General features: G+C 43.0%; 1 protein-coding gene across 4 annotated transcripts in view; it reads right to left on the minus strand.

Annotated features, from left to right (window-relative positions):
* nbeab (neurobeachin b) overlaps positions 1-15,613 on the minus strand; it is a gene marked incomplete at its 5' end in the record, with an annotated part of 172,100 nt that overhangs the window by 78,063 nt on the left and 78,424 nt on the right. For 2 of the 4 annotated variants that reach the window (XM_084019131.1, XM_084019130.1), the window contains 7 exons: positions 1,760-1,926; positions 3,815-3,923; positions 5,604-5,668; positions 9,551-9,612; positions 13,454-13,581; positions 14,367-14,486; positions 15,244-15,367. In XM_084019131.1, coding sequence (XP_083875257.1) covers positions 1,760-1,926; positions 3,815-3,923; positions 5,604-5,668; positions 9,551-9,612; positions 13,454-13,581; positions 14,367-14,486; positions 15,244-15,367 — 775 coding nt within the window. The remainder of the gene's footprint in view (positions 1-1,759; positions 1,927-3,814; positions 3,924-5,603; positions 5,669-9,550; positions 9,613-13,453; positions 13,582-14,366; positions 14,487-15,243; positions 15,368-15,613) is intronic. The other 2 variants (XM_084019133.1, XM_084019132.1) reach the window with 1 other exon arrangement.

The raw sequence follows: 15,613 nt of genomic DNA on the forward strand, positions 1-15,613 counted from the left end.
GAAAACAGACTGGTAAAAGCAGTTTGGTTTATAATATATTCTAGACAAATAATAAATATCCTGTGGCTTGTCTCCGGGCAGAACTTAGGAGTAAAAGGCAAAGCAATTTCTGTGCATGAGGGTGAAAACAAACATTAACAACTAAAGTCTCTCCGTCTCTCTCGCAGACATTACAGCCACCCTCAAAACGCTTGAGGGCTCCATACCTTACAAGAGCAGCATAAATGGGAAAGTTAATGTAGCATTGAATAAGACTAAGCTGCTGAACTGCAACACTGCCTTGAGCTCGTGAGCATATTGCATCATTTTTCTTCGCCAGCAGGTTACCATTAAATTTGAATTTGTTGGAAGTTTTTGCGGTATCATTTACAATACGCCCACGCTCAATAACCTTTTGTTTTAATGCAAATGGTATGCCTCCGAGAGGGGCTCCATAAATATTTGAACAAGAGCCCAGAATTCAATCCAATTCATTTTGTCACGGGCACTACTGCTGGTTCAGTCAGTTTTATGAAAATCTGTACTTGAATCCTTTAGCCTTCTCAGTCACGGCCAAAATATGTCTGACAATATATATATAATGATAAACATAATTGTTGTACACGTTTCTCTTTAGTAAGAAATTAATCACAACAAATCAACGTCCTCTTAGAAACGTACAAACACACAACAGAAAATGACAGAGTGAATAACGGCAATATTAATTTGGTATTTTGAAGTAGACACACTGGCTACAGGGTATAATCTCCCATGAATCCATGAAAAAAGAAACCAAATGTAGCTGCTTATGACATCTGCAGTTGTGGGAGAAACTCTTTGAACTTTATTGCAGGTCAAAAGCATAAAATATAGCTGTGAACATTATGCCAGCTAGAAGATTACATGGTTTAAGATACAGTATGAAATAAACCCGATTTCAGCAAACATGGTTAAACATCTGCATTGTATTTTCAAAATGTAAAGCTACTGTTTCAGTAAAGAGGCTACATTTGTTTTGGCAAATCATCAGTGGTGGGTTGTGCCTTTCAAGTGACTGGCCTTGAAGAATGCAGCTCACAGCACAATGAAGTATTCAACTTAACGTTTGGGTGAACATTTTATTGTCTTACTATAATTCTGCATTTGACCTGAATCTAGTAATTGGGATTTGTTTTATGGGCAGAAAGTCGCAATCAGAATTCAGGCTTTATAACAATTGCATGTGTGCATGCAAATTCTCCGTTTTACGCTCAGTAGAAAATACAAACAATATGTTGTCACACCTCTGTTAGCCTAGTATAACTGGCTCTTGACCCTGCCACTCCACTCCGTACCTGTGGGACCATGTGGATGCAGGTGAGACGTGGGAGGCAGAGCAGGAGAGTCCGTGGTTATTTTAACAGGGCCCGTGGGGAAGTCTGCAACTACCACCAGGTGCTGGGCTGTGTTACTGAGAGGGTCAATGAATGCCTGGACAACACTGCAGAAACACCCCAACCCCCCTCTGCTATCCCCGTCTGTCGGAAGACCGGCCAATCAGCTGTCCCCGGGGGATTAAGCCACTCCACACTGTAATTGCGTTTGCTGACCCGATAGCTGACCCTATCGGATCCTGGGAAAATGACATTAACTGGTGGTCCAATCCCATCACTGCAGACTTCTGTGAACAGGTAACTTTTATCCTGGAGGTTGGACCCTAACGTTGAGCAGCTATGGTTCATGTTCAGGGCTTAGTGTGGCCGCAGTGTGAAGGTGAACTTGTACAAGTGAGAGGGCTTACCTCTGGGCCAGAGTCCCCCAGGCGCCGTGCTTGTTGGTGAGGATGTTGACGATTTTCTGCTTTAACTGGTTGGCCGTCACGTGGTCTCTGTGTTTAGCGGCACTGATCAGGTGGTCACACATCTTCTCTTCTTCTTTTCTGTCCGCAGTGTATTGGGCACAGTTGGACTAATTTGAGATTAAAACAAAGAAGAAATAGTGTGAACCTCATTGAATATTTATAGCTTTCAACTAGCCACATAGCATTTGAGAATATTTTTTACTTGAATAAAGCTAGAATATTATATATGACCTCTAATGGAGCATTTGTCACACTGAAGAATGTTATGGCTTCATTCAACACACTTGAGTGCATAAAGATATTAGTGGACAGCTGAGAGATATATTCCTGCTCCCTTGGAGGAGTGTAGTAAATCATAGCGCGCACATGAAGGCAGTCCATTCCCTAGCTGCGGACAGATGAGGCTCCCTGCTAGGTAACCGTGGACGGTGCTATTAGAGGAGAAGGGAAATACTCTAATAGATCCACAAAGAATATAGTCTGTCAAGGTTAACAAATCTACTCGACCATTATACTGTATCAATGACTGTGTTATTGTCCCCTGGTAGAGGAATGCTGTAAAATGTAAATATGCAGCCATCTTCTAGGACAGAATGTACCACGAGGACACAAAGAGCTCTGCAACGGTGAAATAAAAAATAAAGATGGTATCATAGTCTAAACAATGTGTCCGAATGATGAAGTTAAAATAATCTATTTAATGTGAAAAATGGTGATATTGGTTTAAAATGAATTTACAGAAGTAAAAAAAGACTCTAAGTGTTCCAGGTGGCTAAAAGTAATCTAGAGGAGCACATCTGACCCTATCTTTGCTGCTAAAACAAGATTGTCTCACGATGCCACCCTGGGGGAACTCTCGCTAATATTCAAAATCTAATTTGCTAACAGAAGCTGGAAGTTAATTGAATTTCCTGCTTCAAATTTGAATTCTGTCAGATATTATACTTCAACGTATTCCTCATACGGCAGATAACTCAATCTCCGCTTGTCGACTCACATCACCGTGTGACGCTGTGACAAATATCAAACGTTATTTATCACTTTAAAGCATATGACGCTTTGCCATGACACCAACTTAATTGTAAAAATGTCTTATCTGCGTCCTGAATCTTCAATCTTGGGGAGTGGGTAATAAAGTAACATCAGACCCAGATGAAAAGTGTAGGCTGTCTGGAGTTGGCAGACAGAACGGATGGGGCCAGGTACACTTCCCCCTTCTCCTGACATTGCATATCTAGCCGTCTCTTCCAGTTTATCTAGCAGGTCAAGGATCCTCAAGAACTGTATATCAAGCAGCTGTTTGAGGATGGCTGCTTCTCCCAGATAAGAAACTCATCACTCCTCACATGTATCCTCTGCTAACAGAGGTGGTGGAAGTATGTGTGTGTCTGTGTGTGTGTGTGTGTGTGTGTGTGTGTGTGTGTGTGTGTGTGTGTGTGTGTGTGTGTGTGTGTGTGTGTGTGTGCGCAGGTTTCTTCTAATTTTCTACAACAAACAACACAAACTGCACTCCTTTTTATTTTGCTATCAATCTCTGTGGCATTTATTAGCTTCACACGCTAGCTTGCACTGAAAAACAAAAAGGCCATGTTTTTCTACTAACTATTTTCTCTACAGACAACCATCAGAGGAAAAATAAAAGCTAAAGACTGATTACTGTAAGAAAATTAATATTCAGACATCGCTTTAATCTTGTTAGATTTTTCTTTCATGTCTGAAGGAGGAGTGGTTTGATGTGGGTGGGCTAAATACAGATCAGGAGGCTGTCCTGTGAGTTGGTTGGCAAATATGGAAAGATAATCCTTCATTATTATTGCTTGTATTTCCCTTTGTTACCAGCAATTAGATGCTTGCATAAGAATCATAAGTGAGGAGTGTTCGAGGACACGGAGGGACACAGTTACTAAGCATATACGGCCGAAATTCTCTTTATTAATAGAATTAGAATCAGTGCTCTGCAATAGTGATATTCCCTGTAGATAATACAGTTCACACCTCAAACTCTGCGTGTTTGTGGACGTCCTCGGCTCGCTGTCTGTTCAGGATGAACTCGGCCTCGTTGGCAACCCGGACTATGTGGTCCTTCATGGCATGGCAGAGCAACCTTTAAAAGGACAGGGAAAGTGAAACGCACTCTACATTCACACACATATTATCATGAATAGGGAAATATCCCATCCTTATTAGCTTAAAATCTGTTGAAGGAGCACATATCGCTCGTCGGGAAACCTGCAACATTCTGCTTGTTGAAGGAGCAGACAGCATCATTTGTCTGTGTTATACTGCAAGGCTGCAGGTCAGTGACAGATCCCTCTGTAGCATTAAGGAGGGAATGGAGTGTCATTAGAGCATCCAAGCCTGTCTGGCATACTCCTGATTGACTGAGCATCCCTTCCTACTGACCAGAACATCAACCCGGTGCCTGTATTGCTGACAAGTCTGGCCGTGAACAACTTCTCACATGGCTGCCTCTGGAGGCTCCGTGCCCTCCACCCACATTCACATTTAAATTCCAGTATCTTTAATAATTGAGAACACCCTGGCTACTGTGTGCAGATTACATGCCATTTTACACACCATTAGGCTAGCTTTGTTTTAATTAAAGCAGCCCCTGTTCCTCTCCAGTGCTTGATACAGATTGTAATTTCCCTCCTGTCCCAAGGAGAGGCTGTAATAGCGACGCCGCATTCATCAGCTGCTATTGCCTCTTTAACTGTTGACAAGCTCTCATTAATAGACAGACGTTCAGCGTTCAAAGACAGAGGCTGACAACGCCGAGCTTTGTTTTGAAACCAAGAATAGATGAGGAAGCAAGTTGAAGAGTGATGGTTGGAGGTGGGAAAAAGGAAAAGGCATGCTTTCTACCACACTTTAGTGTTAATATTTTATAGGTAATCAGGTTTTTATATTTCACCTGGATGTGACTGACTGTGTCTGATGCTGTTACCTCAAAGCATTGACCATCCAATGTGCTGTGTAAAAAAACGGCTTACAGCTACAGTCATGCTAGAGCGGGACAGTGGTTATAATAAAGCAAAGAGATCACTTTACTTTCAATAATTGGCCTTTTCAGTTCGATCTAAAGCGGCTTTGCTTTCAAACAGCTGCATCACGGAACAGAGGAACAGCACACAACTACCTCATGTATACGTTGTTGCACATGCAGCAGAAACAACGTCTGTGTCAGCCACGCCTTGTAAGGCAAACACATTTACCAGACTCCAGCCACCTCTAGATCTGTCTAGTTAAGCAGAGCAGGTGTGCAGAGACTTGAGTAACATTGGGAAATGATGTATCTGTCGGCAGCACCCTGGACAGCGCCGTGTGGCCCTACTGACTGAAGCGCTTTGTTCCAGGGCCAGCAGGCCACGCAGGGAAGCCCGACTGGGCTGCAGCAAGAGCCCGGGCAGAGGGAAGGTCTGACCAGATGGGTCAGCAGATGGGCAAGGAGGCTGAGCTGCCCCTGCGAGTCTGGCCACACCCAGAGACGAGAGGAAGAAGGAGGGACGGGAAGAGAAACACAGACACTGGGATGTAAAGTACTGTATAACATGCAGAGAGGGAGATTTAAGAAGGCAGACAATAAGAGAGGGTAACCACCCTCAAGTGTTGATATTCCTATCCAGTCACCACAGTCTTATTGAGCCCCTACAGAGCAGCCACCAAGAGGTTTAGAGCACTGAACCACTTGGCTCCAACAATTTCATTGTTGTCAGGGAGAATATATGTATTTTTAAAAGCAGAAGGATGATGACTTGGCTAACGTTATGAATGGATACATTACCTTCCTTCATTGATTAGTTCAATGAACGCCAGGCCAGCGTTCTTCTGAATGGAGTTCTGCCATTCCTGAAAATACAAATAAAAAATATTGATCCATAACTAATAGAAGCTCTGCATTTTTTGCTTTGTTTTTAAAAACAAAATATAATTGCATCCTTAGAATTGTTATTGGATGTGGGTTTTAGAAAATGTCATGTCAATATGGCAGTAAAGCTGAAAGAGTCATTTCTCAAACAGCTTTAGTTAAATTATGTTAAAAAGAGCATCAAGCGTATAACCCTTTGATAAAATATACAACAAGGTCTTTCAGAAATGCATGACAAAAATCAACATTTCAACATCCAAATTGCATATTTCAACTTTAGTCTAGATTACATTTCATTGTTCGTGTAATTCAAGTGGGTAGAGAAGGCACGTAGTTCATACATCCTTTGAGAGGAAAAAAAAATCTTGGCTATAAAAAGCTGAATTCCTGCACAGTGTGACTATCCTTTCTTCCTATGTGAAAAGATCTGTAAACACAGGAGAGATGTAATTGTGGGATGAAACCGAATCCTCTCACTTAAATGCAGCCATTTCCTCTGTCCCTTACAGTGACAGATTACTGAGGAGGCTCATTGAGCCCTGCAGTGTACGCCTGGAAGGGATCCGAGCCCTGGGCCAGAGTGCCAGCGCTTGCTTTCTCACAACATGCTCTGGAAATGATTAAAAAGCAGTTTGAGAGCGCGCCTTTCACTGTGGGAAATCCAGCTCTCCTGTACCCTCACTGAGGTGCAAATGGAAGAGAAAACAGAGGAGGCCACAGTTCAAAAGAGGAGGGAAAACAGAGAAAATTGAAGGAAAAGGGGATTTCAGTCCTGAGGGCTGACTAATGTACCGTAGATGCAACTCTCCACTGTTGATTCCTACAAGGAGCCTTTGAATGTGACTCTACAGAAATTATATTTTTATGGGAGTAAACACACTCTAGTTGTAGTTGTTCGATGTCATTGCCTGGAAAAGGTAGGCAGCATTTGTAGTGTATAGTGCCAGAATAACTGACATTGACATTATTATGTATGGGCATGTGTTTTTTGTACGCAGTTGTCGTGCCTGACACATATGGGTTCATGCACGAGTACACAGTCTGACCCTACAATGCGTTAAGTCAGGGAGATGGTGCTGACAAACTGCTGAGCATCTGGTATCCAAATGTTCCCCATGACCCCCTTCCTCGGCTACAGTGTCTGCTTGGAATAAGCTGTTCCTGATTTGGACAGGGATCATGTACAGCCAGTCTTGTGAGGTTCCACTTGCACCATGCTCACGTGACAAAAATAAATACAGAAATCAAGGCAGATGTGCCAAGAAAATGGCAGCAGGTCAGTGGAGGTGTAGCATGAACTAGTCAAATTTGGTATCTTGTCTGAGGTATGCTTGTTGACAGCTGAGATAGCACTTCAGAGACTCTTTTCTTTCTGTTTTTTTGTTGTTGTTTTTTTTACTGGAGAACAGAGCTCCCAGAGGAGGCTGCCTTTGATTGCAGAGATTCCTCTGCTGCCCATTTGAAGGGAATACGGTATGACATGCACCTCCTTAAAAAAAAGGCAGAGACGTGATGTTAATGCAGACCATGACCGGAGTGCCCATCCTCTCGCCACTGTAAGTTTGTTAAAGTTGCTTGAATATTTTAATTTCAAATTGCATTTATTGAGTTTTGGGCATTTTAGCTCCACAATATATGGAAAAACAGCCTAACATGAACCTACCTACCTATCCAGCAAGTTAGCACTCTCTTAGTCATGCTTCAGGCGACCTGATACATGAAGTCCCTACATTTTATTCCACAAACTCCAAACTCTTGCTTAGCTATACAACACAGGTTGTGTACAGTTTATTTGTCTGAGCTTTTTTGCTGAAATACCTGCCTCCTACTGCTGGAAATGGCAGCTATGAAACTGAAGAGTCTAGCACATGTGTGTGTGCTATCAAACAATTCACCAAGAGGTACTAAAATGCAAAATGGGACACTGGGAATTGATGATGCTGTAAGTTTACCATCTATCTTCAAGAAAACACACAAAAAACAGCTTTTAGTGGACTAAAAATCCCACAAATCCCATCCCACACGGTTTTCTGGCCTTGAGAAGATTTTCTCTCATACCACTTTCATCTTCCTGAAATTCAGCTGGGCACTAAGTATTTGTGGTGTTTCAATCCACCCTGTCAGTGTGCAGGAGCGTTTGCTTTTATCTGCACTGTTGTACTCTCCACATCTGGAGGCCTTCCATCACTAAATCTCTGTGGCTCCACTCTAGATCCCCCCCTGTATGTTTAAGCTGTTACAAGAAACAGAGCTGCTTGACCTTTTCATTCAGCTGCCCAGGCTGAGGAGAGACACACAGTGTCTGCAGCCGTGGCCAGCCACGCGATGATTGCTGTGATTAGTATGCATAAATAAGAAAAGGCAGATCATTAGCACTAATTCATTCACAAAACTGACGGGTCACAAAACAGAGAGCGACTAAAGGTCAGCTAAGTGCCCTCCTCGCTGTCTCAAAACATTAATGTTGAAATATGTGAGGGATATGTTGAAGTTGGCATTTTATAATGATGTCAGCCACAGCTCATCCTGCATCTGAGAAGACTTGCTGTGCTTTTTGAAAGCACTTGATATACAGTGTGCAAAACCAAAGACCTTAATTAAGAGTATATGACAATGTAATCATCAGAACAAACTCACGATAAAACAGCTCTGTGTGGAGAAGACACTGATAACAATTATCCATCATGTGATTTTAACTCATATTAGCTGGCAACATCACTGGATTCATGGTGCAGCGTTAGGATAGAAAGCAATGGCTCATCTCTTTTAGAAAGGCCGTAGATCGACACCACGCTATATTGTCCAGTTTCAAGCCCTCGCTGTGATCGATATCTCAGCCTGGATTTCATCCCTAGTGCCTCTAATGGCAGGAACCTCTGGAGCTGCAGTAATGCTATCTGTGTAAAGGGGGGTGGGGGGGGGTGGACTCAGACCCTTAACAGCATGCTGACGCTCTCATCTGCAATAAATCCTAGAACTGGTAAAAGCAACTTCCCACAGATTCTCCACGGACAGAAAAGCAGTGCAAATGGAGCCCGTCAAAAACCTTCAAAAGAGCAACAATAACTTAACAATGCTGCCCCATTGATGTATGTTTTTTTGGAAAGCCACTGAATAATGGCCTCCATATAACAGAGGCTGAGCTCCCTGCTGAAGAGGGCTTTGGACTGCGGATACCACGGAGCTACCATAGTGGCAATCCACCTCCTCTGGTCCCGCAGTCTGGATCCACAAAGAGGCACCAAGTAATGGCTTCCTTATGGGCTCCCGACGCAAGACTGATGGGCTGACAGAAGGTATGTTAAATATCTCCTGTTCTAACTGCTACATCGGGGCTTTGACCTTCTCTAAAACAAGGGCTTAACAAGATATTCAGAGGGTCAGTTTGGAAGTGATCAGTCACGAGCAGCATTGCACGAGGTGGGGCTCCTTCTATAAAGGAGGGCTGGGCATTAAAGCTCCGGGGTGTAGTGAGAACGTCGGGGGATTCTCAGAGAGCTGTTTGGGTCTGTTTGTCGTCATTAGTTTGCACAACTGAAACAACGGAACATTTTGCAACCAGATCAAAGCTTCGTCTCTGATATAAGACAAGTGCCCTTTAAGCAACAATTAACTATATATGTATACATTTACAAACAATGCAGGTTTGACAGGAAAAAGAAAAAAGTATGTTTGGGGTTTAGAATATATCTTTTAAAAATGTTATAGAGGTGAGTGTAATGTGCTACTGCATTGTCTCATTTAAAACTAACAGATCTCTACATAGTGTTGACAGAAAAGAGAAGCAGAGTATATGAAGGTCTAATTCACAGGGAAAAAGACAAAGAGATGCTAGAAAAGAGGATTGTGGAGAAGAAACTCACCTGAGAACAAAGCAGCATGACGAGCTCCACCACTGAAGTGCTTGACTTCATACACACTAGACCTGTAGAGACGAAACAGATGAACAGAATTAGACAGAAAGCATAAAGTTAGAATTCAGGACAGTATACGTGGGTTTAATCAGTTATTTCATCGCTTATGTGGTAGCGCAAGATAATCATTCAGAAATATATATTGGGATGTAAATGTCTGACATACAGTATAGAACTTGGATGAAGCTTTATTGTTGTTGGCGTAAGATACATTTCAGGCAGTGACGAGCAATTTAAAATCCCCCAAAATTGTTTTTCCAAGTTGGTCATCAAAGAACTTTTAAAAATAATAATTTGCATGTGTACAGAACAGATGCACACATGTGTGAGCACACACACACACACACACACACACGCCTCAACACATACACCCATGCTCATGGAAGACATTCACAGCTTCTTCCCTCATCTCCATTCTGTAGGCGGTGAGCCGCCGAAGCAGACAACTCTCTAATGAAACAAGGGCAGGTGTGAAAAGCTCATTTGCAGAAACAATGGCTGTAACTGGTCTCGTATTCTGCACCTCCAGCTCCTTCTGTTGCACTTGGCAAGAACCATTAAAAGGTGAAGTCATTAGCAAAAAGGAAAGAATTCGAAGTCTCTAGCACTCATTAAAAGCTGGCAGGAGCAGCGCTCTCTGCCACACAGCTGCCATTGTTTCATGGATGACGGGGTGTCGATCAGACAGAACTTCATATTCCTAATCAAAAATATCAGATGACGTTGTTGCACAAGCTGTGCACTGTGCAGTACATGTGCAATAAGGAATAATAGTATGCATACTGATTGTTATCACAAGGACTGACAGTATGCAGAAGATATGTGAACACCTTTTAGAGGGAAACAGACCTCACACTCAACATACATACTGTAACTGCAACAGAATCCGTACCCAGCTGCTAAAACTACACTGTTAATACAATGTTGAAAATAGCTATAAAGCTAAAATTTCTCCATTCAATTAAAATCCCCCCAAACATAATTGTAGCCCCGCCACCAACATTCAAAACACAAGAAGCTGCAATGACTCCAAAACTGATAGACAATTATTTCAAAAATTGTCTATATAAGCTCATATCATATGGCGATATTACCATCGAACTGATGTAGTATCGCTTGTGTAAATGCTGACCAATAAACAAAGAATGCTAAATATTTAGCACACTAGATGGATGGATCTTTGGGTTGCTGATTCCACATCCGCCTCTATTCATGAGCGGAGAGTGTCCGAGGGAGTGTATTGTAAATACTCTGAAAGGATGTGACCCTTCCCTTGTACACAGAGTGCCACTGCTGACCCCTTGTTTTAGCAGTGACATGCTGAGCCATAAGTCAGTCCAGTGTGACACGGGAGTCAGGTGGCCAACTGACCCTGGCCTTGTGCTGGTAGACAAACTAAATGCATTCTATTTAAACACGGCCTGCCAGTCCTTTCCTGTAAACAGGGCAGGGTTAAGGCACGGGTGAATGTGGCATTGTGGAGCAATGTGCCGGCAGGCTGGGCCACTCAGGGGACAGCAAGGAGCAGGCGGCAGGCATCACAACAGCAGCAGTGTTCACACACAGGACTTAGCCACCAACTCCAAGTGTAAAGCTCAGGGTGCACTCAACATAATTGCTGCAGTGACCACATCTGCAGGGGGGTTGAAGGAATAGGGGTGAAGCAAAGGGGCACACGGGGCACAGGGGGGCTTGACCCCGGGCAATCTTAGGAGTGATGGATGACTGGTAATTACTGGTAAATGGAGCGCCTTTGCACTACAGCACAGTATTTCAACTGTGAGCCTGGGAAGGGCCAGGAAGAAGAGGGGAAAGAGAGGGAGAAACAAGCTCAAACATGAGGACAAACACACTGCAACTGGGACAGACCTGAGCTGCCTGATAAAACGAACGATTTAAAGTGCATGCAGTAAATCTGTTGGGGTTTTTTTTGTGTGTCTGATAAACTTGTTCTAATTCATGTCAGGAAAAAGGTGCACCGAAGCAGACAGGGTTAAAGATGGCTGGTGAGGAGGACTGAGGCCCAAGCTGTCCATCTACGACCTTGTTTGTGGGGTTACACTCTCAGCTCGGCTCTGGTTTGTCAGCTCGGTCAGACCGCTGACAGACTTTGAGTGAAAGGGTAACAGACATATTCACACTTGTCAAGGCTATGCTACCTGATTTTGCATTCCTTGCCCTGAGTTTGAGTGAGTAGCCTTAGCCACATGTGCATGGCATACACACATGGCTATTTACACATGTATATATGTATGGTAAATGCATGATGTATGTAGGAAAAACTGCATGTGGCTAGCTGACTAGAATGGAAAAAAACAAAACAATGATTTAATCCGTAGACTAGGATTGGGACATTTCAAATTAATTACCAGTATTGTTTTATATATGTTACTAATACATATTATAATGTTTATTGCTAGAAAAACTCAAACGCGCTATAATATTTGGCAGCAATGACATAAATTAGCCATAATACTGCAAACATACAAATAAACCACACCCAGGGAAGTGGACACGTGTCACACTGCTTCTTTCTGGACCCAGCTTTCATGAAACCATGGGAATGCATTCTTTCAGCCTGCTGTCACTCTCTGCATAGCCTTCTGAAACTAATATCGCTTTAGCTTACACTCAAAAAGAAAGACTTTGGCAGTGTGGAAACACAGAGATATAATTTCACTTTGTGCACACTGCAAGTCAAGAGACTGGAGGCCACACATGTAATTCGCACTGCACACGCAGAGACAGATGTCTGCAGAAGCAATCTCACGTGCGTGCGTGCGTGTGTGTGTGTGTGTGTGTGTGTGTGTGTGTGTGTGTGTTCTCATAGGCGAAAGCCAAAACAAGCATTGGGAGTAGAGTGGCAGAGCACACACATGCATGCAGACAGTCACTGAGGTTAGGCACAAGCAGCACTGTGAGAGCCTGCCAACCTGAGGGCTGAGGAAGGCACCGGGAGCTTTCACACAACCACCAGGAAATGCGACTAGAGCCCAGAGTGGAGTGCAGCAGAAGGATCACACACACACTTCTGCAAACACTGTGCACAACCGAGCAATTCAGACCAGTACTTCAAATCTATGCAAAGTGACGGATTTTAAATACATTCATGAGGCTTTTATTGTGAAGGCCGTTTAAATAGTGACAGAGAGTAACAAGTCTGTGCTGAAACAGCCATGATTCCAGGTTAACATCAACAAACCATTACTGAATCATCTCTTAGATGTCACTAAACATTAAAAAAAGGGTCTCTGGAAGAATCTATGCTTTATTTTACTTTACTTATAATTGGATTTGGGTTCGACTGTGCAGAAAATCTGCTGGATTCTTTTCAGCATAAAACAAAAGAGGTCACTCTACTTCCAATTTAAATCCAGTTAAAGCTTTCTGATGTTCAAAAATCACCTTCCATAGATTATTTATTCTGAAATTTAAACACCCGTCCAAAAGACAAAGATCCATCAAATAGCAGGGTCACCTGAAGACGCTAAAAATATCACCGGCATGAGGCAAAGGCCACCCGATGTTTTAACATGCAAACTGTTGTGACTGATTGATGTTTAAAAATACTACACCTCTGAATAATATGTGGAGTGAATCATGAGGAAGATAAAACACACAGACGTCACAAGATGAATGAAAGGGAAAGCAGATTTAATCAGACGGTGACAGACTCCCAGCTTGTGTGCAAAATAGTGACTCTGCTGTCAACACCTTCTACTGCGTATGCATCCATCAATGAGGCAGCCGGTGGAGCACACACACAACGGTAGGATGGTGGGGGCAGGACTCCACACACACACACACACACACACAGCTTGGCGAATAAAATGCCCTTTACAACATCCGTACCTTCGATGAGCAGCTCCTGCCCGTGGCTGCCCAGCAGTGTGCGTGACAGGAAGGGTGCAAAGTCCACGAAGATCTCTCTCAGCAGGGGTGCCACCTTCTCTAAGGCCCTCTCCAGCTTCGTTGTGATGCTGTCAAAGGAAACACATCGAGACAGAATTCACAAACGGACATTAAACACCTGAATAAGTGTAGAAATGTAGCATTGTGCCCTTCCATCAAAGGGTAAGGCAGAAAAAGAGCAGTGAGGGCCTCGCAGTCAACCCAGTGAACACAGACTACAGCGTCCTGGTGGGTTCAGAGGGTAACCAACACATTTCAGAGGATGCAAACCAAGCTGGATATCCATGAGATGCGGCTGCTATCACTGGAGATGTAAATAAGCAAAGATTTTTTTTTGTTGTTGCCAAAAGCCATGTTAACATATTTTTTTCATTCAAAGTCTATTTCACAAAACAAGTGTTTGCATTCATTGTTGTGACACGTTACCAAGCTCGCACAAGGGATCACAGTTGTTCAAGACTGCAGAGGGGAGTTCCTTATCTCCGACACACTCGCTACATGCTGCTGCCTGACATTATCTAAGCACCTCAGAAAAACTGTGAGCTGGAGTCATGCAGCCATACAACTCAGACTGTATACAAGCAGAGATACCACTGCAACATATCTCTGTGCACACACACATATTCGGCGACATGAGGAGAGTAGAGGCTTGTTTTCCCAGCTAAGATGGGCAGAAAGCAGCAGGGTAAAGAGGAAACACGGAGGGGGAAAGGAAAGGCTTGGTTTAGGATTTGTATGGCGTGTGCAGTGTAATCTGCCTTCCAGCACCCTGGGAAAACACAGCAGAGGGATGACAGACTAGCATTAAAACCACGGTGAAGGGGGTCTAGGTGGCTAACATAAATGTCCTTGCCTAAGACACTGGCCTGCATCTCTGGAGGCTGCTTGTAATCCTGTCAGGGAGCTAAAGGGTTTGAGTTCAGGAGGTGTCAGTCCCTGGCGTAGTGGACACGGGTCCACTTCACAAAAGGCACTGAAATAGAGAGAAAAATGAAAAAATGAAACCACAGGCAGCACTTGATTCATGTTTGTTTGTGACTTAGCAGCTGGGCTTATGAACTTATTGTGAAATAATGATAAAATACATAATTATACTACTATATAACATATTTATGTGTTCATTTCAGTTCAGACTTGGCAAGGCAGTTCAGCTTGGATGTTTTTTTCCCCCCCTCAACTAAAATGTAATGCTCTGAAGTGAGACAGTAGGCCTACTATCATTGACTTCACAGTTACACTAAGTGATGTCTGTTACTGCTGCCATGGCAACAGAGAAGAGAAAGCGGGAGACCCTAGAGAAAGGCCTGAGCTCCCAGCAGTCAGTGGGAGAGCAGGACTAAGGACGTTTGTCACAAACTATTAGAGCAAGAGAAGAAGATGAGGCAAGGTCACGGAGAGACAAACACACAGAAATACAGAAATGTACACACAGAGAATGGCCAAGTTCTGCCGTAAAAAAGACGTTGTATTTGCCGTCCTTTGTTTTGACTATGAGACAGAGAAAAATGTCTTATTGAAAGTGAGCATATAGTCATCATTGTTATTCATCAAATCAGATTAGGCAACAGAAATCAAGAATTTCAAAGGGAAAGCAAAAAGAGAAAATAAGACTATCACGTAACCAGATGTGGTTTAGCTTCACACACAACTCTGCGTACGAATAGACACAATTTGAATAAAGCTGTTTTAATAACACAACTATGGCTAAACAATGGGGGTCCGTGTTGTACCTCATGTTTTCTTCTGTGTCTTCAGGCATGGGGGCCACCGTCTGCACAGCCGGCAGATTCTTACTGGTGACACCGTTGACAAAAGTGGAGGAAGAGGAGGTAGAGGCGGCTGCATCCGTTGCTCCTGCAGAGAAGATCAACCAAATATTAGTTTTTGTATTTGTATTAAATATGTATAATAATATTTGTTTAATTATCTTTTCCCATTTACAGAGGTGAGGATTCATTCATCAGTGGCGGGAAAAAAACATTAACATTAAAATATATTTTAGGTGTTTTTAATATGACAGTTTTGTCGTCAGATCTTAAAAAAAACATTACATTTGTTGACTGATATTACATTTTAGTGTCATCTCCAGAGGCTGTATAT

The sequence above is a fragment of the Eutrigla gurnardus genome, assembly GCF_963514095.1.
Source record: "Eutrigla gurnardus genome assembly, chromosome: 10".
Lineage (NCBI taxonomy): Eukaryota > Metazoa > Chordata > Actinopteri > Perciformes > Triglidae > Eutrigla > Eutrigla gurnardus.